Consider the following 27,580-nt stretch of genomic DNA (forward strand, 5'->3'; position numbering starts at 1 on the left):
AGTCCGCCCCAGGGCTGGCCAAGATGGCGGCGGGTGGGAGCGACGATGAGGAGGAGGCGGACCTGGTTTGCATTGGGACCCCGCTGGAGCCTTTGGAGGAGGGTGAGCAGGCCTTTTCGGGAGGCGCACCCTCATTTCCCGTCCCCCATGTCGTTAGCTGCGACTTTGGAGCTGCTGGGCTTGGGAAGCCATGGTTTTCCACTCCAAAATAAGCTCCACAGACTTCAGGGGGGTTTACCTTTGTGTCAGGTAGGCCTCAGAGGGTCCCTACAAGGCGCAGGGAGCCGGGGGAGGGCCTGGATCTATGGAAGGGAGAAAGACAACCAATAGAAAGGGTAGTTTTGAACCCCTGGGGTTAACTGAAGCAGGGGTTCCTGCCCACTTGGCAGGTCTTGACTCCAGGCTGGATTCCCTCAAAGCAGGCCTGCACAGCTGTTATTATTATTATTATTATTATTATTACTATTATTATTTTATTTGTACCCCGCTAGCATCTCCCGAAGAACTCGATGCGGCTTACAAAGACCAAGGCCTCAAAACACAACAATACAACACCTAAAGCAAATTAAAAACAATTAAAGCAATATAAACAACAAGCAATAAACAATACATCAAGACACTATAAAACTGGGCCGGGCCAAAGTAGTGGGTACAAGATTAAAAGTGCTGATGTGCGAGGAGCTATGTAGGATTGTAAAGTAAGTGCGGTGTGCAGCAATCTTAGTTCTACTAAAGTGCTTCTGGAGATTCCCATTCAGGAAAGGCACATCAGAACAGCCAGGTCTTCAAGTTCTGCCAATGTAGGGGCCTCTCTAAGATCTTTGGGGAGGGTGTTCCAGAGTTGGGAGGCCACCACAGAAAAGGCCCTGTCTCGCGTCCCTACCAAACGTGCCTGCGACGCTGGCGGGATCACGAGTAGGGCCTCTCCGGATAAACGAAGTGAGCGCATGGGTTCGTAAACGGAGATACAGTCACGCAGGTAGGGTGGTCCCAAACCGTTTAGGGTTTTGTAGGTGAGCACCTACACCTAACAGCACTTCATGCAGTCATGCTGGCCACATGACCTTGGAGGTGTCTATGGACAACGCTGGCTCTTCGGCTTAGAAATGGAGATGAGCACCACACCCCAGAGTCAGACATGACTGTACTTAATGTCAGGGGACTACCTTTACCTTTTTACTTACACCTTAAATTGGACTCGGAAAATAAACGGCAGCCAGTGAAGCTCCTTGAACAGGAGGATTGACCTCTCTCTGTAAGGAGCCCCAGTTAACATCCTGGCTGCTGCCCGTTGGACCAGTTGAAATTTCCAAGCCGTTTTCAAGGGCAGCCCCACGTAGAGTACATTACAGTAATCCAATCTAGAGGTGACCAAGGCATGAACCACCCCGGCCAGATCAGCCTTCACGAGGTACAGTCGCAGTTGGCGCACGAGTCTCAATTGTGCAAAAGCCCTCCCGGTCTTGACTCCAGGCTGGATTCCCTCAAAGCAGGCCTGCACAGCTGTTTGGGTGTTTGGGACTCCAACTCCCAGAATTCCTGACCATTGGACAAGCAGGCTGGGACTTTTGGGACTTGGAGTCCCAAACACAATAATAATACTTACTTACTTAGGCGATCCCTCGTAGTCCGAGGATGATGGTCCTCTAAGTGTAGTATCCTGGCGGTGGTCTGTAGGTGATTGTGGAGCCCTATTCTTGACCTGCATCTGTAGGGGCAAAGAAACCAAAATATTTCCCAAAAAGGCAGAAGCCCCCTTTCTAATGGGGAGGGCAAGGATGGACACCACGAAAGTTGAATCTTTTAAACTGCAAAAAACTATTTATTGCGTGGCCATAGCAATAACGACAAACAAGCATACGGGGATGCAATCAAAGGGTTAGTCGCAACCCCCAATGGGGCTGCAGAGCCTTTATAGTAAATGGAATATACATTTTCATTGGTTCCCAAAGACAAATCATTTCATTGGTCTAAGCTATCTATACAGTTGTTCATTTGTTGTTTATGATTTTGATTGACATTATAGCACACGTGGGATCCTAACAATAGCACAACTATAACATAACTATAGTCCATTGTTCTCTGACCATGACTGTATCTTATCTGTTAGTCTGCTGCAAACATGGCTTCAGAGCGACTGGGAAACTTGGGGATTCTATCTAGCCATCAGCTAGCTGGTTTTGTCCGGATATACTATTATCCTTGAATAGTAACTTTTTCTTTGGAGCACTGATTTCTCAAATAATCAGCATTTTCTGTAAACATAGAACTACTGCAGAAATAGGTAAATATGGCAGTAAATCATGACATATGGGCATTGGGAACATCTCTGAAAATTGCCTTTTTAAAACCACGTCCCCTCTACATCTTCTCCCGCAGCGAGGGCATCGGTTTCCAGGTGGAAGGCGGTCTCGGTCGGGGTTGGCTTGACGCACCTTCCTTTTGGCACGTTTCTCTCTTTTGCTCTACATTCGTGCCTCTTCAAATTCTGCAGCACTGCTGGTCACAGCTGACCTCCAGCTGGAGCGGTCAAGGGCCAGGGCTTCCCAGTTCTCAGTGTCTATGCCAGAGTTTTTAAGGTTGGCTTTGAGCCCATCTTTCAATCTCTTTTCCTGTCCACCAACATTCCGTTTTTCGTTCTTGAGTTCAGAGTAGAGCAACTGCTTTGGGAGATGGTGGTCGGGCATCCGGACAACATGGCCAGTCCAGCGGAGTTGATGGCAGAGGACCATTGCTTCAGTGCTGATGGTCTTTGCTACTTCCAGCACGCTGACATTTGTCCGCTTGTCTTCCCAAGAGATTTGCAGGATTTTTCAGAGGCAGCGCTGATGGAAATGTTCCAGGAGTTGCATGTGACATCTGTAACAACAACAACAACAACAACAACAACATTATGTCTGCGACAAAGAACTGATGAGATCACAAGCCAGACAAAGTTACAGAGAATGAATACGTCAAACTCCTCTGGGACTTCTGAATGCAGACAGACAGAGTTCTGGAGCACAATACTTCTGACCTCACAATCGTGTTAAAAACAAAGTATGGATTGTCAATGTTGCAATCCCAGGTGACAGCAGGACTGAAGAGAAATAACTGGAAAAGCTGACACAATACGAGGATTTAACGATCAAACTGCAAAGACTCTGGCACAAGGCAGTCAAGGTGGTCTCAGTGGTGATCGGCATACTGGGTGCAGTGGCTAAAGTCCTTCGCCTGCACTTAAACACAATCGGCGCTGACAAAATTACCATCTGCCAGCTGCAAAAGGCCACCTTACTGGGATCTGCACGCATTATTCACCGATACATCACACAGTCCTAGGCACTTGGGAAGTGTGGCCCAATACAACAGCCAGCAGGGTGATCTTGTCTACTAGATATCAGGTGGTGCAATACCGCCAAACAGTATAATTTCTCTAGTGAGGAGAAATGCAATGCAGGATGTAATGCAGTTGTTCATCAGCTTCAGCAGCCTGCACCTTGCTTTTAGGCCAAACTTTTCAATTTATTCCATTCGTAGATCTTCCAGGCCAGCTGCTTTGCTATTTTTACATTGATTGAGAGCCAGTTTCAGTTCAGTAGATGTAGAAGGTTCATAAAGGCTGTTGTTCTCATCTGGTTCTCTGACTATTGTCCTTCCTAGTGTGGTAACAAGATTGGGTGTCCCATTCATCAGAAATGGGTGGTACAAACTGATTTTGGTCTTTCAAATATCCTCTCATTTGCCTGCCTAACAGTAGCTTCCTTTCATTTTCAATGTTAATTTTCGTGTTCTTCAAATAACAATTGCAGGTGAACCGATTAAGAAGCCAATTCCTCTACAAGATCAAACTGTCAGAGATGAAAAGGGACGGTACAAACGTTTCCATGGAGCATTTAGTGGTGGTTTTTCTGCCGGCTATTTTAACACCGTGGGTTCTAAAGAAGGTTAGTAATTGTTTGTGTCTTTACCTCATTATGCTTTATGTTGATTAGTATAAGCAATCCATATGTTAATTTACAGTTTACAACTTGTTTCCATTCAAATTAAATAATTAGAGGGGACTTGTTCACAATTTCATAGAATTATAGAGTTGGAAGAGACCCACAAATGCCATCTAGGACAACCGCCTTCTGACATGCAGGAAAAGCACAATCAAAGCACCCCCAGCAGATGGCCATCCAGCCTTTGTTTAAAATTATTATTATTATTATTATTATTATTAACTTTATTTGTACCCTGCTAGCATCTCCCGAAGGACTCGATGCGGCTTACAAAGGCCAAGGCCACAGAACACAACATAAACAATATAACACCAAAAGCAAAATTAAAAACAGTTAAAGCAATATTGACGACATGCAATAAACAGTATATCAAGACACAATAAAAACTGGGCCGGGCCAGAGTAATGGGTACAGGATTAAAAGTGCTGATGTGGTAGGTGGTATACGAGGATTATAGGGCAAGTGCAGTGTGCGGTGTGCAATCATCTTAGTTCTACTAAAAGTGCTTCGAGGACTTGTTATTGGAGATTTCCTATTCTGGAAAGGCACATCGGAACAGCCAGGCCTTCAAGTTCTTTCTAAAGACTGCCAATGTAGGGGCCTGTCTAAGATCTTTTGGGAGGGTGTTCCAGAGTTGGGGGGCCACCACAGAAAAGGCCCTGTCTCGTGTCCCCACCAGCCACGCTTGTGATGCAGGCAGAATCACGAGCAGGGCCTCACCAGATGACCGAAGTGAACGTGTGGGTTCATAGATGGAGATGCGGTCACTCAGGTAGTCAGGTCTCAAACCGTTTAGGGCTTTGTAGGTAAGCACCTGCACCTTGAATTGGGCTCGGAAAATAAATGGCAGCCAGTGGAGCTCCTTGAACAGGAGGGTTGACCTCTCTCTGTAGGAGCCCCAGTTAGCATCCTGGCTGCTGCCCGTTGGACCAGTTGGAATTTCTGAGCCGTTTTCAAGGGCAGCCCCACGTAGAGCGCATTACAGTAATCCAATCTAGAGGTGACCAAGGCATGGACCACCCCGGCTTCCAAAGAATTGTCGAAGGCTTTCATGGCCGGAATCACTGGGTTGTTGTAGATTTTTTCAGGCTATATGGCCATGTTCTAGAGGCATTCTCTCCTGACGTTTCGCCTGCATCTGTGGCAAGCATCCTCATACCTCTGAGGATGCTTGCCATAAATGCAGGCAAATGCAGGTGATGCAATATCAGCGAAACAGTCTAATTTCTCCAGTGGTGTGGGCCATAGACATCCTGTGATTATTCAGCATGTCTCATTAAGAGCCACATCCACCGATTTAACATGGTGAGATGCATTCCATACTGGTCATCCATATTCAGCAGCAGAGTAGCAAAGTGCAATGGTAGATGTCTTCGATGTGTCGGGTTGTGATCCCCAGGTTGTGTCAGTCAGCTTTCGTATGATATTGTTTCTAGCACCCACTTTTTGCTTGATATTCAGGCAGTGCTTCTTGTAGGTCAGAGCACGGTCCACAGTGACTTCCAGGTATGTGGGTGTGCTGCAATGCTCCAGTGGGATTCCTTCCCAGGTAATCCTCAGAGCTTGAGACACTTGTCTGTTCTTAAGATGAAAAGCAGATGTCTGCATTTTAGATGAGTTAAGAGTCACCTGATTTTCCCTGTCATAGGCAGTAAGAGCACCTTACTAGTTTGATTACTCATGTCGTACATTTAATGCAGTTTAGCATAACACAATCCTCCTACTCATATTGCCCTGAAAAAAATTAAGTTAAATGAGGCTTATTGACACATAAAAAGGATTAAGGTTTCTAACTTAAATCTAAGATACAAGTTTAGTTATGGAACATTACAATAACATTTTGACATTGCATCTTGTAAATATGAATTACTCTGTTTAAAGGATGGGCACCGTCCACCTTTGTGTCATCACGCCAGAAGAGAGCAGAAAAGACAGTCCTGGGGCCAGAAGATTTCATGGATGAAGAAGTAAGTATTTAAAACATTGCAGGTTTCTATCATCATATTTTGGGATCTTCCTTGTTCTGGATAAGATGTGTGTGGGTTTCTGTGTTTCTGTGTATGATTTAGATACATAAATATCATATGTATCATATGTACGTGGATTCTCCTTGTACTTTTTGGCCATAGGTTTTTAAATGCTTGTATGTTATTGTTTATTGTTTATGTTTTGAGATTTATTTTACTGTTTTGTATTGATTATTTTGTTATTGCCTTCATTTTATTGATGTACTGCAGGCTTGGCTTCATGTAAGCTGCACCGAGTCCCTTGGGGAGATGGTATTTTGGGCATTTTGGGCATTTTGTCTTGTATAGTGGCTGAGCAGCAGGGAAATATGTCCTACAAATAAATTATTATTATTATTATTATTATTATTATTATTTAATATATATATTGGCACATTTCCAGGATACAATAATCTAGGAATAAATGGGAGGCATAATTTATGAGTAAGTAACTTGCTAAGGCGTACTCTTTGATCACTCCAATAGTGACTAAACAAGACACAGAGCATTAGCCATAGTTTATTTTGTCTTCTGGAATTAGACAGTTTTTGTTCTGTGGTTTATTCTCTCTGTACAAAACGAAAGATTTGTTCTTAGCTTCTTTCTCTGGTTTCTTGGGCATTTTGTCTTGTATAGTGGCTGAGCAGCAGGGAAATATGTCCTATTCGCTCTTGACAATTTCTCCACATCTCTGGCTTGTGTTTCAGGAACATGCTTACTAAATATACCTTAAGGCAGTGGTTCTCAACCTGTTGGTCCCCAGATGTTTTGGTCTTCAACTCGCAGAAATCCTAACAGCTGGTAAACTGCTCGGATTTCTGGGAGTTCTGGTCAAAACACTTGGGGAACCACAGGTTGAGAACCACTGCCTTAAGGTAAAGGTTTACCCTTACATTAAGTCTATTTGAGACTGACTCTGCAGGTTGGTGCTCATCTCAAATTCAGTCGTCATATTTTGGGATCTTCCTTGTTCTTGATAAGATGTGTGTGGAAGAGCCGGCATTGTCTGTAGACACCTCCAAGGTCATGTGGCTGGCATGACTGCATAGAGTGCTGTTACCTTCCCTCAGAAGCGGTACCTATTGATCTACTCACGTTTGCATGTTTTCGAACTGCTAGGTTAGCAGGAGCTGGGCCTAACAGCGGGAGCTCACACTGCTCCCTTGATTCGAACTGCCAACCTTTCGATCAGCAAGTTCAGCTCAGCGTTTTAACCCGCTGCGCCACCGGGGAGCCTTAAAATATACCTTTGTTTATGTACATCGTAGTTTTGAATACTGTAAGCAAGATGCAATTAGAGTCATTGTTATTTTGTAATGTATTTTGCATTTCAGTTGTATTTTTCCAATATATAGCCATCCCTGCATATTTGTGTTTTTGACTTTTTGCAGATTTGATTTTTATTTACAGAATTCGAGTAAAATATTCTCTGTAGGAATCTCTAGTTCCTACACAGACTATGACTCTATGGTAAACTTTGTCCATAGGACCGAGAGATTTCTAGAGAGAACGTCTCTTTAAGCATCTCTACATCCTCCAATGCAATTCAGGGATCGGCTTCCATTGGAAGTCCACCATAGAGTTATGCTGGAAGACCTAGAAATCCCAGCTATGTCTTTAATTGTGATTTTCTGCTTTCATGGTGGTCCTCTACGTCCAGCCAATATAGAGGACAGCTATATCCATTTCAGAAGTTGCTTCCAACTTATTTTGTATGACTTTTTCCTCTCTTCCTTCCACAATAGGATCTTAGTGAACATGGGATAGCACCAAAGAAAATTACAATTACAGATGAATATACTTCCAGAAGCAAGGATAGAATAAAGGAGAAAGCCAGAGAAATTGCAGGTGTTGTGGGCCCAATTCCTGGAGCTTCAATATTGGATGAATGTATATCACCTGGCAAGTAGGTATATATTATACTGTATGGAGGAGTAAAGGGTTTGATAAGTGTGAATGAAAAATTTCACAGTATATGGCTTGTTTCTTGTTTGGTTTGTTTTATTCTCATCATAAACAAGCTGCAGAATTTAACGAGCTCCTCATGCTAATGTTCCTGATGTTAGAGGAAATTGATTATCTAGACCAGGGGTCCTCAAATTTTTTAAACAGAGGGCCAGGTCAGTGTCCCTCAAACTGTTGGAGGACCGGATTATAATTTGAAAAAAGCATGAATGAATTACTATGTGCACTGCACATATCTTATTTGTAGTGCAAAAAAACACATTAAAACAATACAATAATTAAAACTAAGAACAATTTTAGCAAATATCAACTTATTAGTATTTCAATGGGAAGTGTGGGCCTGCTTTTGGCTGATGAGATAGGATTGTTGTTGCTGTTGTTGTGTGCTTTCAAGTCGTTTCAGACTTAGGTTGATCCTGAGTGAGGGCCGGGTAAATGACCTTGGAGGGCCGTATCTGGCCCCCGGGCCTTAGTTTGAGGACCCCTGATCTAGACCCATCACAGTCTGTCTTTAGGCCGGGATTTGGAACTGAATCTCTGGAACTCGCTCCCCAAGGACATCAGACATGCCCCAACTCTGGCAGTCTTTAGGAGGAGCCTGAAAACATCGTTGTTCCAGTGTGCCTTCCCAGAATAAGGAAAACTCTCAGTAATATGCCCTCTAAATGCACTTTACCACTGATTTAGGACTGACTGCGTTCCCTCATCTCTCCTTGGAAGCCCTATACCAGTTATATCCTACCTTGTTCATGCCCAGCGTTATTTTTTAAATTTTAAACTATTACATTTGGCTCAGCTATAGGTTTTTAAATGCTTGTATGTTACTATGTATTGTCGAAGGCTTTCATGGCTGGAATCACTAAGTTCTTGTAGGTTTTTTCGGGCTATATGGCCATGTTCTAGAGGCATTTCTCCTGACGTTTCGCCTGCATCTATGGCAAGCATCCTCAGAGGTGAGGTCTGTTGGAACTGGGAAAAGGGTTTATATATCTGTGGAATGACCAGGGTGAGACAAAGGATTTTTGTCAGTTGGGCTAGGTGTGAATCTTTCAACTGACCACCTTGATTAGCATACAATGGGCTGACTGTGCCTGGAGCAAACTCTTCTTGAAAGGTAATTAGATGTCCCTGCCTGTTTCCTCTCTGCTGTTTTTGCTGTTGCAATTTTAGAATTTTTTAATACTGGTAGCCAGATCTTGTTCATTTTCATGGTTTCCTCCTTTCTGTTGAAATTGTCCACATGTTTGTGTATTTCAATGGCTTCTCTGTGTAGTCTGACATGGTGGTTGTGAGAGTGGTCCAGCATTTTTGTGTTCTCAAATAATATGCTGTGTCCAGGTTGGTTCATCAGGTGCTCTGCTATGGCTGATTTCTCTGGTTGGAGTAGTCTGCAGTGCCATTCCTGTTCCTTGATTCGTGTTTGGGCACTGCGTTTGGTGGTCCCTATGTAGACCACCAAACATGCATGGTCATATAGCCCGAAAAAACCCACAAGAACTTGTGTGTTACTGTTTATGTGATTTATATTAATTGTATTGTATTTATTGTTTTTGTTTATTGCTTTTGTTTATTGATGTACTGTTGGGCTTGGCCTCATGTAAGCCACACCGAGTCCCTTGGGGAGATGGTAGCGGGGTATAAATAAAGTTTTTTAAATATTATTATTATTATTGTTATTATTATTATTATTATTATTGGTCTCCTTAGTGGATGATCTGTATAGGGAATTGGACAGGGGCAGTGTGTCCCTGTTGGCTTTCCTGGACCTCTCAGCAGCCTTTGATACTGTAGAGCAGGTGTCCCCAAACTAAGGGGCCCTCCAAGGTCATTTACCTGGCCCTCACTCAGGGTCAACCTAACTCTGAAACTAGTTGAAAGCACACAACAATAACAACTATCCTTTCTCATCAGCCAAAAGCAGGCTCACACTTCTCATTGAAATACTAATAAGTTTATATTTGTTAAAATTGTTCTCCATTTTAATTATTGTATTGTTTTTCAGTGGGTTTTTTTTTTTTTGCACTACCAATAAGATATGTGCAATGCATGCTTTTTTAAAAAAAAATAATCTGGCCCTCCAACGGTTTGAAGGACTGTGACCCGGCCCTCTATTAAAAAGTTTGAGGACCCCTGCTGTAGACCATGATATCCTTTTGAGACACCTCGCAGAAATGGGGCTTGGAGGCACTTGTTTTTTAGTGACTCCAGTCCTTCCTGGAAGGTTGGTCTCAGAAGGTGTTGGGGTCACCTGCTCGTCCCTGCAACCATTCACTTGTGGAGTCCTGTAGGGCTATCTGATTTAGCAAGCAGTATTGTCTCCCATGTTATTTAACATCTACATGAAACCTCTGGGGGAGATCATATGAAGTTTTGGAGTTCGATACCATCTGTGTGCAGATGACGTCCAACTCGATCACTTCTTTCCACCTGCTACTAAGGAGGCTGGATGAGGGCGAACAAATTGAAATTGAATCGAGACAAGATGGAGGTACTTCTGTTCAGGTGAAAGGCCGAACAGGTTATAGGGTTACATCCTGTGTTGGGAGGGGTTACACTCCCCCCTGAAGACACAGGTTCACATCTTGGAAGTTCTCCTGTACTCATAGCTGAGCCTGGAGCTCCAGGTTTCGGCAGTGGCCAGGGGAGCATTTGCACAATTAAAACTTGTGCGGCAATTGCAACCGTACCTTGGGAAGTCAGACTTGGCCGCAGTGGTCCACATTCTTATAAACATCTCGGATAGATTACTGCAACACTCTCTACATGAGGCTGCCTTTGAAAACGGCCCAAAAGCTTCAAGTAGTCCAATGGCGGCAGCCAGATTTCTCACTGGAGCACCGTACAGGGAGCATACAACCCCCTGTTACATCAGCTCCACTGGCTGCCAGTCTGCTACTGGGCTCAATTCAAAGTGCTGGCTTTGGCCTATAAAGTCCTGTACGGTTCTGGTCCAACTTACCTGTCAGAACATATTTCCCTTAATGAGCCAACTAGAGTTTTAAGATCTGCCTGGGGAGCCCTGCTCTTGCTCTCACTCCCTTCACAAGCACAATTGGTGAGGACAAGAGACGGGGCCTTCTCAGTGGTGGTGCCTCAGCTGTGGAACTACCTAGTGACATCAGGCAGGCCCTATCCCTCCTGGTCTTCAGGGGGGAAAAAAGAAAGATTTGGCTTTGTACGTAGGTGTTCGTAGAATAGGACAATATGGAATTTGAGTTCAACTGATACGACAATGACTGAACTAATTACTAAGTACAAACTCAAGACTCGGCACTTCCGGTTGTAATATCTGTTTCATTGTCTTATGTGTTTTTATTTGCTTAAATGTTTAAATTGTTTTATAGTTGATAGGATATGTTTTATGGTTATACTGGTTTTATTGTAATGTGTATGTTACAGCATTGAATTCTTGCTGGATTTTGTAAGCTGCCTTGAGTCCCCTGCAGGGTGAGAAAGGTGGGGTATAAATTAACTAATAAATAAATAAATAAAACATGGCTACACTTTGGAAAGTTTTCCATAAGTTACTGGATGTTTGTGTATATTGTGTACATTATTTTAATATGTTTATTTGTAATAATGCTTTTGTATATTTCCTATTAAGAATCACCATTGGTGTTGACCTGCTGAGAAAAATGGGCTGGAAAGATGGACAAGGTGTTGGACCTCGCGTGAAGAGGAAGCCACAGAAACAGAAACCTGGTATTTTAAACATATTGCTTTTTGTTATGGGGAAAATAAAGAACTTGGCTCAGACAATATCTCAGTTAAACAAATCTCAAAATCACGAAGGTTTTTTTTCTTCTAATTTAGCAAGCAAGCTAGGAAACAGTTTTGTAGTCCTTCCAGATTAACACATTATGGTTACCAGCTTCAGAATAAACAAAATTAATGTTGGGTTGCTGTGAGTTCCAGAAGCATTCTCTCCTGATATTTTGCACACATCTATGGCAGGCATCTTCAGAGGTTCTGTGGTCTGTTGGCAAGTAGGGTTTATATATCTGTGGAATAACATCCAGGGTGGGGAGAAAGAACTCTTGTCTGCTTGAGGAAAGTGTGAATGTTGCAGTTGGCCAGCTTGATTAGCATGGAATGGCTTTGCAGCTTCAAAGCTGGCTGCTTCTTGTCTGGGAGAACCAGTATTAAAAAAAAACTCTCTAGAATTAGGACAGTAAAAAAAAGAGCAACACTCAAAAACTGGAGAATTCCAGACAGGAAACAATCAAGGCCAGATTTCACCTCCCAACAAAGGATTCCCCCTAGTGTCGTCCTGAGGAGTATGAGGTAAACCTCAGTGTGAGAGAAGCCTCGTGTGAGAAAGCTTCAGTGTGAAGGCTTCTGTGTGTAAAGCTCCTATGTATTTATTTATTTGTGTTATGGAAACCTAGTTCTAGTAAATAGTGCAATAGTATTATTTTACTATGAAGAAAAGCCTCCTATGGAAGAGATAACATTGGTCTGTATGTTGTCGTGCTGCTGTTAATAAGTTACTCTACTGTACATTTATGAGGAGGGTCTTTTGTTAATAAGCCCACTTCCCTAACACTTTAATAGCATTATTTGAGTCTATGCTGCCATATAATGTACTTCAATGCAGTTAAACTTCATTATGAGACTGCATTATATGGCAGTGTGATGCGGCCTGAGCTCAGAAATGGCAGCTAGAAGCATAGTTTCTTGATCTGAATGAAATTGGAAACTGGAGTTAATTGGCTCATTCCTGGTTTGTCTTCCCAGACTATATGCCTGGGAAAAACACTTGGGTATTCCTCGGCTTGCTATGTTGAGATATCACTTAAATGCATCCAGTATCCTTCATTTATATTATTATTATTAACTTTATTTGTACCCCGCTAGCATCTCCTGAAGGACTCGATGCGGCTTACAAAGGCTAAGGCCTCAAAACACAACATAACAATACAAAACCTAAAGCAAATTAAAGCGATTAAAGCAATATTAAACAAGCAATAAACAATACACCCAGACACAATAAAACTGGGCCGGGCCAGAGTAATAGGTACAGAATTAAAAGTGCTGATGTGACAGGTGATATGTAAGGATTATAGGGTAAGTGCAGTGTGCAGCGATCTTAATTCTAATAAAGTACTTCTGGGACTTGTTATTGGAGTTTTCCTATTCTGGAAAGGCACATCGGAACAGCCAGGTCTTCAAGTCTTTCTAAAGCCTGCCAATGTAGGGGCCTGTCTAAGATCTTTGGGGAGGGTGTTCCAGAATCGGGGGGCCACCATGGAAAAGGCCCTGTCTCGTGTCCCCACCAAATGTGCCTGCGACGCAGGTGGAATCACGAGCAGGGCCTGGTCATGGGCCTGGTAACTGTCTCAGCCATTTAATTCGTGTTTTTGTACCATTTGTTTCATTTGGATGGCACAAAACATTACATCCACCTCTGTTATGGAAATATCAGTGAAACTAAATGAAAGGGAACAGTAACCATTTGATCGCCTGATTTTCGGTGTTCGGCTATAGGCCCTGGCAGGCCCAGGTGCTTTGAGCCTGCAAGCCACATAAACACACTCTTTCCAAGTAGAATGCATGTGTAGCATGCATGCCCTGGGCACACAGAAAACTGGGCAACTTGGAAGGTGCTGAACAGACTTCGCACTGCCATCACGAGATGCAGAGCCAACCTTAAGAAATGGGGCTACAAAGTGGAATCCACGACATGCAAGTGTGGAGAAGAGCAAACCGCAGACCACCTACTGCAATGCAACCTGAGCCCTGCCACATGCACAATGGAGGACCTTCTTGCAGCAACCCCAGAGGCACTCCAAGTGGCCAGATACTGGTCAAAGGACATTTAATAGAATAGCAAGTCTGCAAATTTTGTGTTTTGTTTGTTTGTTTGTCTGTTTTTGTTTGCCTGCAAATTTTGTGTTTTGTTTGTTTGTTTGTCTGGTTTTTTAATGCATACTGTTTTGGTTCGCTCCTGACACGATAAATAAATAAAATGCCCAAAGCGCCCATGGCTGCCAAGGCCTGCAGCCGATCGCCAAGTAGGAGGCCTATAACTACTGACCACTGTGTCATGTCAGCTGCCAGTTACTGTCTACTATTGAAAAGTATTTCCAAAGTTGTCACTGCTACAGAATATTCAGAAAAAATATATATCATTGCGCTTGTGGTGACAAATTTGGAGTGGAAGTGGGATTCATTTTTGATTTATTCTATTTTGTGAAACCCTTCAATTAAACCCAGAGAGCTCTGCCCACTCTCTTCTTTGTTTATCACTAAAAATAATCATTAACTTTTACAATAGAAGAGCCACATATGTTAGTCAATCCCTGGGGCTTCAGGACAGCTTTCAGTGTACTGCAGACAGAGGCATACCATATTTTAAAATTTTAGGAAATGCCCACTCTACAAATTCTGCATTGTCATATTCAGTATTTGCCATGTGTTACCCATTTTGGAAAGAGTATGTGTGTGTGGCTTGCCGGCACAAAGCGCCCATGCCTACCAGGGCCTGCAGCTGAGCACCAAGTAAGAGGAGCTCTGCACTTGGCTGCAGGCCCTGGCAGGCACGGGCATGGGGCCTGCAAGCCATGCACGTACTCTCCTTGGAAAAAGAGTGTGTGTATGACGTGCAGGCCCAGAAGGCACCCACACCTGCTAGTGCCTAAAACTGAGGGGAAGGGGAGCGTGGGAAGCCTGCCCATTGCCGCCAGTGGGACGAAAATATTCGTTTTTTCGGACCTGGGATAAAAAAGCTCATTTGGAAAGGATCCCGTTTTTGGAAGAGGTGCTCGAAAACGAATACGGGGCCTTACTAATGAAACAAACAGAAATGGGTAGTGCTTCTATACAAATGCACAAGATTATTTAGTTTTGTAATGATGTTAAAAAATCACAGTAGAGTGTCTTGGTACACTCGGGTAATCCAGCAGACTACACTGAGATCTCAGCAGTGTAGATAAGCAATTAATTGCCCTTTACATCGAAAATGTAATAATGTACTGTCTTTTATTCCATCATATTTAGTTGCCGATCCTGTGAAAATATATGGCTGTGCTTTGCCCCCAGGATCTGAAGAATCAGAGGTATTTGTGCAACCGATGGGATGGGATGGCTTCATTTATTTTTATGTAGCACTTCGTTATGCAGATATCACTGTGTAACACAGTTTTTATTTCTGGGTTATAAATATTATTTCCTAATTGTTTCTATCACATGGAAAAAAGTTTATTAAACTGCAAAAACTTAGTTCTTGCGGTCTGCACAAAAGGTTAAAAATGGCAGCCACAAAAACCAAGTTTCTGGAGTAGAACAACTACTTTCAAAGTAAGTGCCGTACCATTAAACAGGAAATAACCAAACCAGGAACATATTTTTTTCAAATACTATTACATAATATAATATAGACAAACTGTTATATAGAGCCCATGGTGGCGCAGTGGGTTAAATCCTTATGCCAGCAGTAATGAAGACCAGCAGGTCAGTTTGAATCCAGGGAGAGCGTGGATGAGCTCCCTCTGTCAGCTCCAGCTCCCCATGCAGGGACATGAGAGAAGCTTCTCACAAGGATGGTAAAACATAAAAAAATCCAGGCATCCTCTGGGCCATGTCCTCGCAGACAGCCAATTCTCTCACACCAGAAGTGACTTGCAGTTTCTCAAGTTGCTCCTGACATGGGAAAAAATGTCACTGAGGAGTTTTCCTGCAATAAGTTTTTAGAGCAGTATTGATGTATGCGGAAGTCTACAGAGGAGCACATGAAGCAAGAGGATTTCCTTTTCCAAGAAGTTCCTTTTCCAAGAACTAATAATAGACTGTAGAGCAAATAACAAGGGAATGCCGATGATTAAATATAAAGAAACACCTTAAGGATACTTCTGACTGTCGCAGTACTTCTTCATTCTAAACTATGTATGTTACCTTCTTAAAGGAAGAAGAGGATGAATATCAGCCAGAAAATGTGACGTTTGCTCCCAAAGATGTAATGCCTGTGAACTTGGCTCCTAAAGATAATGTCCATGGACTTGGCTATAAAGGCCTGGATCCAACCAAAGCTTTGTTTGGCATTTCAGAGGAAGACACAAACCTTTTTAGTTCTAGTTCTGAAAATCCAACTCTGCTTGGAGATCTGCGTCACAGTAAAGGACGGAAAGTTGGCATTTCGGGACAGGTAAAACTTCACGTCTTAAGGATGCTTCTTATGTTTTTTATGCATTCTATGTTTTTATGGATCTAACTGAATTGTTTTTAGTAATAAAATGTTTAATACTGTTTTAATATTTGTATATTTCAAATTGTATTGTAATGCTTTTAATGTAAGTCACTTTGAGTCTCCTTATGGAGAGAAAAAGTGGAATATAAATAACAATAATAATCCCACAAGTCACCTTCTTGCAGTACTTTCCAGTAGTGCCCACATACAACCAGATATAAAAATAAGATACAAGAGCAAAACCTAGCAGGCAAAGGCAGCAGAAGTTTCTCATTTTGATAAGATCATTACTCTTTAAAGGTCAGTGGTAATGTTCATGATGCATTAGCCATGCAATGCTTCATGAAAGCAGCTCCCACTGCTTTGCCATCCCAATTGAAAAGGACCTGCCTTATGTTACCTCTAGTTGCTTTGAAAAAGACACCAGTTGATCATATTGAGTTTCAGAAAAACGTACATTTGGAAGAGCTTACTGATCTTAAGAATTGTTCAACAGTGGAACTCACTGCTTCTTCGGAGTGTGGTCTAGTCTCCTCTGGAGGCTTTTAAGCAGAGGCTGGGTGATCATCTGTCAGGGGTGCTTTGATTGTACTTTTCCTGTATGGCAGAAAGAAGGGGGCTGGTCACTGGCAGTGAATGGGGAGCAGACCCAAAATTAATAAGAACATCAGCCCTGGTTTTGTTTTACTCAGCTGCTGAATATGTCTGCCCAGTTTGGCACAAGTCTGTTCGTGAAGCAGGTGAACATGCAGAATAATCACAGGATGTCTCAAACCTACACCTGTTGATAAACTCGACAAGCTAGCTGGCACTGCCCCCCAAGGTACAATGGGAAATTACTGCCAACTGTGAAAGAAATAAGGTTGAGCACTGTGAAAACCACCCTCTGCATGGCTATCAGCCTCCTCCCAGTAGACTCAGATCAGAGGAAAGCATGAGAACTGTTAGCGATTCCTCATCTTCGGAGGAGGAAGGGGAGCAGGGAAGTGCTCAGAAATTGGAGGGAGAAGAAGAATCAGATGATGAGGGTTTGAAAGTGTCGACATTTCTAGAGAGACGAAAAGAGACAGAGCACAGATGACATTCAGCTAGGATAGCTGCTAAAAACGCTGAGCTAATTGGGAGATGCCCTAGCATCTTCTGCTTGGGGAATTCAGGGCTATAAATCAGAAGCAGGAGCAGTCAGTTTTCACTGGTAACAACGAACCTGATGCTGATGTTTTCACTCCAATGGAATCTGCTTTGTATCTGCTGCTAAGGACTTAGTTCATTGTATTGTCCAAGGCTTTCATGGCTGGAATCACTGGGTTGTTGTAGGTTTTTTCAGGCTATTTGGCCATGGTCTAGAGGCATTCTCTCCTGACGTTTTGCCTGCATCTATGGCAAGCATCCTCAGAGGTAGTGAGGTCTGTTGGAACTAGGTGAAAGGGTTTATATATCTGTGGAATGACCAGTGTTCCAACAGACCTCACTACCTTTGAGGATGCTTGCCATAGATGCAGGCGAGACGTCAGGAGAGAATGCCTCTAGACCATGGCCAAATAGCCCGAAAAAACCTACAACAACCCGACTTAGTTCATTGCCCGTTGTCTGAAAGTAGACTGGTGTTTCTTTTGGGACTTTTAAGAGACTTTAATTTGTGTCTAGATTCAGACTTTCGTGCTTTCTTTTGCACTTTCCAATTACATTTGCTTATCCTTTGTGTTTGCTGAAGTAAAGCATTTTTCTTTTACTTTCTTTTTTTTTTTAGAATAATTTTTATTGAATGCATTTTCTTTCCAGATATACATAAAAAACAGTCTACAAAAGTGTAATACTTTGGGAAGGGAACATTGTCTAAAGGCTGTTTTTGAAGGGCAATTCAGGATAAGAACCACCACTCCTCTTAATGTTCCCCCAGCAACAACAACGGCAATAACAACAATATCCCTCTGGGCAGCTAAACCAGGAAATCCCAACTGGATGGCCCCCACAAGGGTCTGTGTCCAGGGGCAAACCAAGAATGGTCAACCTGGAAGCCCCTGAACAGACTCAGAAGTGGAGTGGTCAGATCAAGAGACAACCTGGCAAAATGGAACTACATAAAATAATCCACCTTGTATGACTGTGGGGCAGAACAAGCAACTCCGCACCTTTATGCTTGTCTACAATGCCCTGCCTCATGTACAGAGGAAGAATTGTTTAAAGCTACAGACAATGCGGTTGCTGTTGCCCGATTTTGGTCAAAAATTATTCAACTGCTTGTGCTTCTTCTATTTTATCCGTTTTATACTTATGTATGCAATGCTTTTGATACGAAATAAATAAATATGCCCCAAAAATAGATTTCTGAAAGCCGTATCTCAGCTTGATAAATCTTTCTTTCCTAATGTTGGAAATACAGCAATCATCCTTCCAGTTTTGAGCTGTTCAACAGTTTTGAATATATTATCTATTCAAATGATAATTGTAGACACCTTTATTGGTCTGTTAAATGGATATTTGCCTGTGCTCATTCTCTGCCCTGTTCTTTTCCCTAGGCTTTTGGTGTTGGTGCTTTGGAAGAGGAAGATGCTGACATTTATGCAACTGAATCCCTTTCTAAATATGACACCGTTTTGAAAGATGAGGAGCCTGGCGATGGATTGTATGGCTGGACGGCACCGAAGCAGTATACAAATAAGCCAGGTGTGGAAGAAGGGTGTGTTCTTTTGGGATTTATTTAGCATATGGAGTGTTGTGTGGTTTCTGGGCTGTATGACTGTGTTCTGGCAGCATTTTCTCCTGACGTTTTGCCTGCAACGGTGCTAGAACATGGGCGTAGAGCCTGGAAACGACACAACACCCAGAGATTCCATCCATGAAAGCCTTGACAATATACATTTAGCACATGTTATACAATTGCAGTGTTTTGAAAACCCTTCTAAATGATATTATTTTCCAGGAATCAACAAAGAGCTGAAATACATTGGGAAAATTTTGGACGGTTTCTTAATGGCGTCTGCATCTATTGTTCCTCCAAAAGTAGGTAAACTACTCCTCTTCCTGTGTAGAACAATTCTTAGAGCAGTTCCATTTTCTTAGATAATTAGGATTGATTAAGGAGACATTGCTAGGTAGTAGTTTAATTATTGTGGCCGCACCACGATGTAAACTGGGTCATGTGGGCTCTGTGTGCCAAGTTTGTTCTTGATCTGCCATTGGTGTGGGTCACAGTGGTCTCAGGGAGTGAGTGAAGGTACTGCAAGTCCCATTGTCCATGGTCCATCCTCCCCCAAACCGCACCAGGATGTAAAGTGGGTCATGCGGGTGGGGTCTGTGTTCCAACTTCGGTCCACATTTGTCACTGGCGAAGGCTGCAGTAGTTTGTGGGCTCCAAAGCGATTGAAAGTACTGCAAATCCCATTATCCGTGGTCCCAACATAAAGTGGGTCATGGGGGTTATGTGGGCCAAGTTTGGTCCAGGTTCGTCATTCGTAGTAGTCATAATGGCCTGTGGAAGTGGCAGCCAATCAGAAAACTTCCACATACACAGATACATCTATATAAATAAAAATGTAATGTTAGTTTGTGGGATTAACATAACTCAAAAATCACTGGATGAATTGGCACCAGATTTGGACACAATATACCTATCAGACCAACGAGTGACCATCACTCAAAAAAAAAAAAACCTGAAAAACACAGTGGAAGAGACTTAAAAGGCAAAAAATAAAAAATATATGACAACGCATGCACAAAACCACATATATACACATATACACACAAAACACATATACACAGACTGGGCCACAGTAACGCGTGGCAGGGGATAGCTAGTACATACATATATACCCACATACATACATACAAACATTGACTTGCATACATACAGACATACAAAATAGATTCCATAGCAAGCAGTGTCTGATAAGGGCATTAGATATAGCTGATGTATAAGCAGTCTTTTAAGAATATATATTCACCCTCCCTTTGTGTTATGTTGTTTTTTTTCTTTGAAGACTTACCCTCCTCCTGATTTGCCAAAGGATTACAGACCCATCCATCACTTTCGACCCACGATAAACACCGGAAGTGAAAAACCCCATTTAGTACAAGTTTTAGCAGAATCTACAGGGAAGTTCCAGAGTGATGCAGCATTGCCAAGCAGACACCAAAAGACTGCTTCTCAGAGGAGAGATCTGCTGGGCGAGACTAGTCTTAAAGGTACCCAGTATATAAAAATGTTAATTTCCAGTGTATATGTTCTGCTATTGTATTCTATACATAATTTATTCTGACCATTTGGTGCTATTAGTTCTAGAATTATAGAATCATAGAGTTGGAAGAGACCTCGTGGGCCATCCAGTCCAACCCTCTTCCAAGAAGCAGGAAAATCACATTCAAAGCATCCCCGACAGATGGCCATCCACCCTCTGTTTAAAAGCCTCCATAGAAGGAGCCTCCACCAGACTTCGGGGTAGAGAGTTCCACTGCTGAACAGCTCCCACAGTCAGGAAGTTCTTCCTCAGATTCAGATGGCATCTCCTTTCCTGTAGTTTGAAGCCATTGCTCCCCGTCCTAATCTCCAGGGCATCAGAAAATAAGCTTGCTCCCTCCTCCCGATGACTTCCCCTCAGCTATTTATACATGGTCCTCATCATATCTCCTCTCAGCCTTCTCTTCTGCAGGGAAAACATGCCCAGCTCTTTAAGCCGCTCCTCATAGGGCTTGTTCTCCAGACAATTGATCATTTTAGTCGCCCTCCTCTGGACACATTATTTATTTATTTATGAGGCCTTCAACTTGGGGCTTCTTTCACCGAAGCCTTCTCACACCAGGCCTTCTAACTCTGAGGCCTATTTCACACTGAGGCCTACTAACATTGGAGTCTTTTCATTCTGAGGCCTCTCTCAGTCTGAGGGTAACTAACACTGAGGCGTACTAAGCTATAGGCACACCTACTTATATTGAACTATAGTTTTTGCTGAGTCCTTATATCCATTTAACCCACATGTTTGCAATTAAAAATACCTAGCTATTTTTTAATATTTCTGACAATTTATTTGTGGCTTTGAGGCAGAGCTCATATTCTAGGTAGAGTTTTCAATAACCAAAGCCATGCTTACCAAATTATCATTATCTATTATGAAACAAAGTACCTTGAGTTCAATGAGTTCTGAGGGATATTTATGAAAACATAATATTTAAATTTAAAATTACATTCCATCATTTCTGTAGCATCTTGATTTTATCTTCAAAAAGTTTACAGTTGCTTTTTACACTTGTTTTAAAAATTGTTTAGGTCCAGCAACTTCTGTTCTTGAGTATTTGTCAGATAAAGACAAAGAGAGGATCCTGGAAGCAAAACAAGTGGCAGAGACTCAGGCGAAGACTCCACCTCTGCCCCAGCAGTGCCTGCAAAACAGATTCCAAACCTCGGCTTTGCATGATGCTCCACCAAAGTGGCCGCAGTTAACTTCATCAGGTTCTAGTGACTTCAGACCATTTGCAAAAGATCCAGAAAAACAAAAGAGATATGAAAATTACAGAGCAAGTCTCAAACATGATACAAAAGGTAATTGTCAAAACACATACAACTCTTGTTCCTTGTGATAAGATTGTTTTGACGCCTTGATCAAAGCTTAATGCTCTTGATGGTGAAAAGAAGAAAATGACAAAAGTTAAAAAGAACTGACAATTGGACGAAAAATGCTCTAAAATATTTGACATTCATTATGAACTAGCTTAGGTATGCCGCGATGCCTGAGTGAGGTATTTTGTAAGGATAAACATTAGAAATAATCATTGTTTGTTTTTGGATTTTATTAATGATCCCATTAGAAAATGCATAAGGATGTGGATAAACTACAGCTCCCATCATCCTCTTGTCATTGCCCCCAAACCAAACCAGTAGTTGAAGTTGGTCACGGAGGGTCTGTGTGCCAAGTCTGGTCCAGATCCATCATTGGTGGGAGTCGTAGGGCTCTCTGGATGTGGGAGCCATCTTGAAAAGCATACAAATGTAGGTAGATACATTGGCTGTTGTCTGCTGGTTTTCCTTTGTTTCAATGCTTTAAAAGTGTGAACAGCTTTGATTTTTTTAAAAATTCCTTTTTTGCATAGTTTAGTTTGTCGAATCGCCTATTTTGCCGCCTTTTGTCTTCCAGTTGAAGTTCTAGCAAGCTGTGTTGATCCTAATATGACAGAATGGGAACGCCGGAGGGAGCAAGACGAGTTTTCTCGTGCTGCAATGCTCTACAAATCCTCCAGCTCTGTCCTGTCTTCGAGGTTTACTTCTGCAAAGCATGAAGATGACACCGACAAAGTAGAAGTTCCTCTGGATCAGGAGGTGTGTTCTTATTACTATTATTACTGGACTACTAGCCGTCCCCTGCCATGCGTTGCTGTGGCCCAGTCTGGTAATCTGGAAAATGAAGTAATGAGAAAGTATTGGCTTTAATATATGTAATTTCTTTATGCTTGTGGGTAAACAGTATTTCTTGCTGTGTCTTTGTCAGTGTTGATGTGAAGATTGTCTGTTTTGCTTACTCTGGAACATGTAACATATAATTGTCCTTCTTTAGGGGTCCCTTTCAAATCTATGATACTATATCTGTGTGTGTGGATCATATATATCTATCTATATGTATGGCTGGGTGGCTCTTTGTCAGGAGGGCTTTGATTACATTTTCTTGCCCTGGTGAAGGGAGCTGGACTGGATGGCCTTTAAGTATTTTCTGTTGGTCATGGGGGTTCTGTGTGGGAAGTCCCCCCCCCCCCCCATTTCTGTCGTTGACGGGGTTCAGAGTGCTCTTTGATTGTACATAACTACAACTCCCAATTTTCAAGTTCTATTTTCCCCAAACTCCATCTGTGTTCATATTTGGGCATATGGAATATTCGTGCCAAGTTTGGCCGAGATCCATCATTGTTTGAGTCCACAGTTTTCCTCTGTATGTAAGTGAACTACAACTCCCAAACTCAAGATGCCCATCAAACCCTTCTAGTGTTTTCTGTTGGTCATGGGAGTCCTGTGTGCCTCATTTGGTTCGATTCCATCATTGGTGGAGTTTAGAATGCTCTTTGATTGTAGGTTAACTATAATTCCCAGCAACTACAACTTCCAAATGACAAAATCAATTTTTTTGAGTAATGGTCACTCCTTGGGTTAGTAGGTGTCTTGTGGCCAAATTTGGTGTCAATTTGTCCAATGGTTTTTGAGTTAGGTTAATCCCACAAATAAACAATACATTTTTATTTATAAGACTAGCCGTCCCCAGCCACGCGTTGCTGTGGTCTTCTTGTATATGTGTTTTGTGTGTATGTATGTGTTTGTTTTTGTATATATTTGTGTATATATGTGTGTTTGTTTGTGTGTGTGTGTGTGTATATATATATACACACACACATACACATATATATATGGGTGTATATATTTGTGTATTTGTGTGTATGAATGTGTGTGCATGTGTATATGTATATATGTATGTGAGTATGTGTATATGTATATATGTGTGTATGTATATATATGTGAGTATATGTGTATATATGTGTGTGTTTGTGCATATATATATATATATACACACACACGCGCGCGCGCGTGTGTGTATGAATGTGTGCATGAGTATATGTATATGAGTATATGTGTATATGCATATGTGGTGTATTTTTTGGGGTTTCGAGTCTGTTCTGATGAGGTTTTGTGTGTGTGTGTGTGTGTGTGTGTGTGTGTGCGTGTTTAGGGGTGATGGACACTTGTTGGACTGCTAGGTGTCTTGTGTCCAAATTTCGTGTCAATTCGTCCAGTGGTTTTTGAGTTACGTTAATCCCACAAATGAACATTACATTTTTATTTATATAGATGCTGTCCTCAATTGACACAATTGACATAAGAGTCAGAGGATAACTTCTGTAACTTGGGCATGGTCAAATTTGGGCCCTCCTGCGGGTGTTTTGGACTCCCAATTTCCACAAATCCAACTGTTAGGAATTGTGGGAGTTGAAGTCCAAAAAGCCTGTAGGAGGTCCCAAGTTTGACCATGTCGTCTGTAATTTATATGTATTTTTTTGTTGCTATTAATCGCTGTATGTTAATTTTAGGCTGATATTGATGACAAAAAGGCAGCTGCAAAGATGAAGATGTTTGGCAAGCTCACAAGGGAGAGGTTCGAATGGCACCCGGACAAATTGCTGTGCAAAAGGTTTAATGTTCCTGATCCCTATTCAGAGTAAGTTGAGAACATCAGGATTAAAGAACAGACCATGAGATCTATAACACAGAAGTTGTCATTGCTTATAGATTCATTTCAAAGGCACAGATTATACGCAACCTGCTTTTGAAAACCTATGGCATTGTAATGCAAAATCTTGAAAAAAAAAAACATCTAAAATTGCACACTTCTACAATTTTGCAAACCCCAACATTTTTGTTTTCCAGCTCGTGTATTGTTGGATTACCCAAAGTGAAGCGTGACAAGTATTCCGTGTTCAATTTCTTGACAGTATCGGAGTCTACATCAGTCACACTGAGCCAAGCCAAAGAAGTAGGAGGAGCACAACGGGATAATATCCCAGAGAGTAAGTGGCCTATTTGCTTCTTGTTGTGTGTATATGAATCAAAGGACTTAAGTATTCGTTATATGAAAATAGTAAGCTGAATGGTAAGAAACAAGAAGGGAAAATGAAATAGGCAGATGGAATGTGTTGGGTGGCGGATCTGTACATTTTTGTCTGTTTCGCACCTGGTCAATGCATTGTAAAATGCATTGTAATCCAATACATTTTTTACAAATCTATATAAATAAAAATATAATGTTTGTTTGTGGGATTAACATAACTCAGAAACCTCTGGATGGATTAACACATAATTTGGACACTATACCCCTAACAGACCAACAAGTGACCATCACTCATAACCCCCCCCCCCAAAAAAAAAACAACAGAAAGGACTTTAAAACCTCAAAAAGCTAAATGATGATACAGAAAAAAGGGGAAGGAAGAGGGAGGGAAGGAAGGGGAGAAAGAAAGAAAGAAACATAGAAGCAAAAAGGAAGGAAAGAAAGAGGTAGAGAAGGAAGAAAGGAGAGAAAGAAGAAGGAAAAGAAAAAGGGACAAAACAAGGAAAGAGGTAGAGAAGGAAGGAGAGAATGAAAGAAAAAGGGAAAGAAGGGAAGAGGGTGGAAAGGAAAGTGAGAAGGAAGTATGGAAGCAAAGAGCAAAGGAAGGAAGGAAAGAGTTAGAGAAGGAAGAAGGAGAGAAGAAAAGGGAAGGAAGGAAGAAAGGAAAGAGGGAGTGAAGGAAAGACGGAAAGAAGGAGGGAAGGTTAGCCACAGCAATGTGTGGCAGGTACAACTAGTATGAGCAAAAAAATAATAAAGGAACAATATGACCAAGACCAAAGATCTTAAATATATAACCCTGAAAGGGATATTTATCTCTTTAAGAACCAAAGAAGCCATCAAGATGGGATGTGTCCGATAAAGAAAAGAAGAAGAAAGATGCTATTGGTGAGTTCATCAGTTTAGCCAGGTCAAAGGTCGATGTCCAGGAAGAGCAGCCGCCAGTTGAAAAAATGGACCAAAAAAAGACGGAAGAACCTGTTGCCAACGAGGTATAAATGACTCCATGTTTTCAATGTGCATTCTTTAATCTACTTGATTTTTCCACTTTATTTTCTGGTCATAGAATATTGATGATGGAACTGATAGACCTCCATACCTTGTTGCAATTGTGACCTGTTACCTCTGGAGGTATTAAAGCAGAGGGTGGACAACCATCTTGTTGGGCGAGTGGGCTTATTTACAAAATACCCTCCTCCAGAGTAACTTAGCAGCAGCGTGACCCAGCACCAGTAGCCAAAAATGATTAAAAAACCCAAAAACACACAGATCAATGTTAACTCTTCCATAGGAAGCTTTTCGTTGTAGTAAAATAATATGGTTGCACTATTTACAAAAACAAAGTTTCCATAACATAAATAAAGTTCTTTATACTTCCTTCTTGTTTTCAGATAGTAAGTGAAAGTACGAGCAGGAATGAAGAAGTAGTAGATGAAGAAGAAACAAGACCGTCCATGGATCTGTTTAAAGCCATCTTTGCCAGCTCCTCCTCAGATGAAAAATCATCTTCGGAAGAAGAAGAAGAAGAAGAGAGTGATGGTGAAGTGCAAGCAGTAGCAGCAGAGGCAGAACCAGTTTCTGAAAGTACAAAGCACTCTTCTCCTTTACCTGATGTTCAAGGTAATAATGGGTTTGTTCAATACTTTGTTTTGGCCCAAATTGATGAACTATGTGCAAACAGGGTTGCTGTGAGTTTTCCAAGCTGTATAGCCATGTTCCAGAAACATTATCTCCTGACGTTTCACCTGCATCTGTGGCAGGCATCCTTGAAGGTTGTGAGGTCTGTTGAAAACTAGGCAAGTGGAGTTTTTATTTATTTATTTATTTATTTATTTGCGACATTTCTATGCCGCCCTTCTCACCCCGAAGGGGACTCAGAGTGGCTTACAAGATATATATATATATATATATATATATATATATATATACACACACACACACACACACACACACACATACATACACACACACACACAATATATTATATTATTAGCATAGTACAATATCAGTATTAAATATTACTATATTGTACTATACCATCATATTGTAATATTATTAGTAATATTACATGTAAATATAAATATATAGTAATAATATATTATTATTATTAGCATTATATTGCATTACATTATAATATTATAAATATTATATGTATATAAAATATATTATATTACATTATATTATATTATTAGAATAGCACAGGAGACAAGGTGGAACTGTCCTCTGTCCCCCCCTCACCACTCTGGCCCAGAGCAGCAGTTGGTGCTGGGGGAGGGGTCCCCAACAGATGACATATATATCTGTGGAATAATGTCCACGGTGGGAGAATTAATAATATCTGTTTGAGGCATGCGTGAATGTGCAATTGGCCACATTGGTTAGCACTGAATGGCTTTGAAGCTTCAAAGTCTGGCTGTTTCCTGTCTGGGGGAGTCCTTTGTTGGGAGGTGTTAGATGGTCCTGATTGTTTCCTAGAAAACTCACAGCAACCCAGTGATTCCGGCCCTGAAAGCCTTCGACGACACATTTGCAAACACTTTCTTATTATCACCTATCAGGTGTTAAAGCAAATAGAGCCGCCACACCAGAACCTTCTGTTGTTGTAAATCCGCCCTTGAAGGAAGCCATTGATCAAGGAGAAGAATTTGGACCAAAATTACCTCCTGTTATTCACTCTGGTAAATATGTTTCAGCATATGCAAATCTGTGGAGAACTATGTATATTTTTGCATTTATATATCTATTTAAGTTTGTATTTTATAGGGATGTGTGCAAGGAATTTAATATCTCTGTGGAGGTAAATACATAAGAATTTCTATAGAGTATTGCAGATTTTCTAGTTTAAAGATTCAGAAATGTAAA

General features: G+C 41.6%; 1 protein-coding gene across 1 annotated transcript in view; it reads left to right on the forward strand.

Annotated features, from left to right (window-relative positions):
- The window catches only part of GPATCH1 (G-patch domain containing 1), a 31,342-nt gene continuing 3,762 nt past the window's right edge, over positions 1-27,580 (forward strand). Inside the window, exons 1-17 of the mRNA XM_067471106.1 lie at positions 1-102; positions 3,792-3,926; positions 5,865-5,950; positions 7,735-7,895; positions 11,559-11,656; positions 14,954-15,012; positions 15,858-16,097; positions 18,659-18,806; positions 19,063-19,142; positions 20,120-20,324; positions 21,403-21,675; positions 22,268-22,449; positions 24,201-24,328; positions 24,538-24,677; positions 25,544-25,710; positions 26,110-26,338; positions 27,277-27,396. Of these exons, the coding sequence (XP_067327207.1) occupies positions 24-102; positions 3,792-3,926; positions 5,865-5,950; positions 7,735-7,895; positions 11,559-11,656; positions 14,954-15,012; positions 15,858-16,097; positions 18,659-18,806; positions 19,063-19,142; positions 20,120-20,324; positions 21,403-21,675; positions 22,268-22,449; positions 24,201-24,328; positions 24,538-24,677; positions 25,544-25,710; positions 26,110-26,338; positions 27,277-27,396 (2,530 nt within the window). The 5' untranslated portion in view covers positions 1-23. The remainder of the gene's footprint in view (positions 103-3,791; positions 3,927-5,864; positions 5,951-7,734; positions 7,896-11,558; positions 11,657-14,953; positions 15,013-15,857; positions 16,098-18,658; positions 18,807-19,062; positions 19,143-20,119; positions 20,325-21,402; positions 21,676-22,267; positions 22,450-24,200; positions 24,329-24,537; positions 24,678-25,543; positions 25,711-26,109; positions 26,339-27,276; positions 27,397-27,580) is intronic.

This window comes from Anolis sagrei, chromosome 8 (assembly GCF_037176765.1).
Source record: "Anolis sagrei isolate rAnoSag1 chromosome 8, rAnoSag1.mat, whole genome shotgun sequence".
NCBI lineage: Eukaryota > Metazoa > Chordata > Lepidosauria > Squamata > Dactyloidae > Anolis > Anolis sagrei.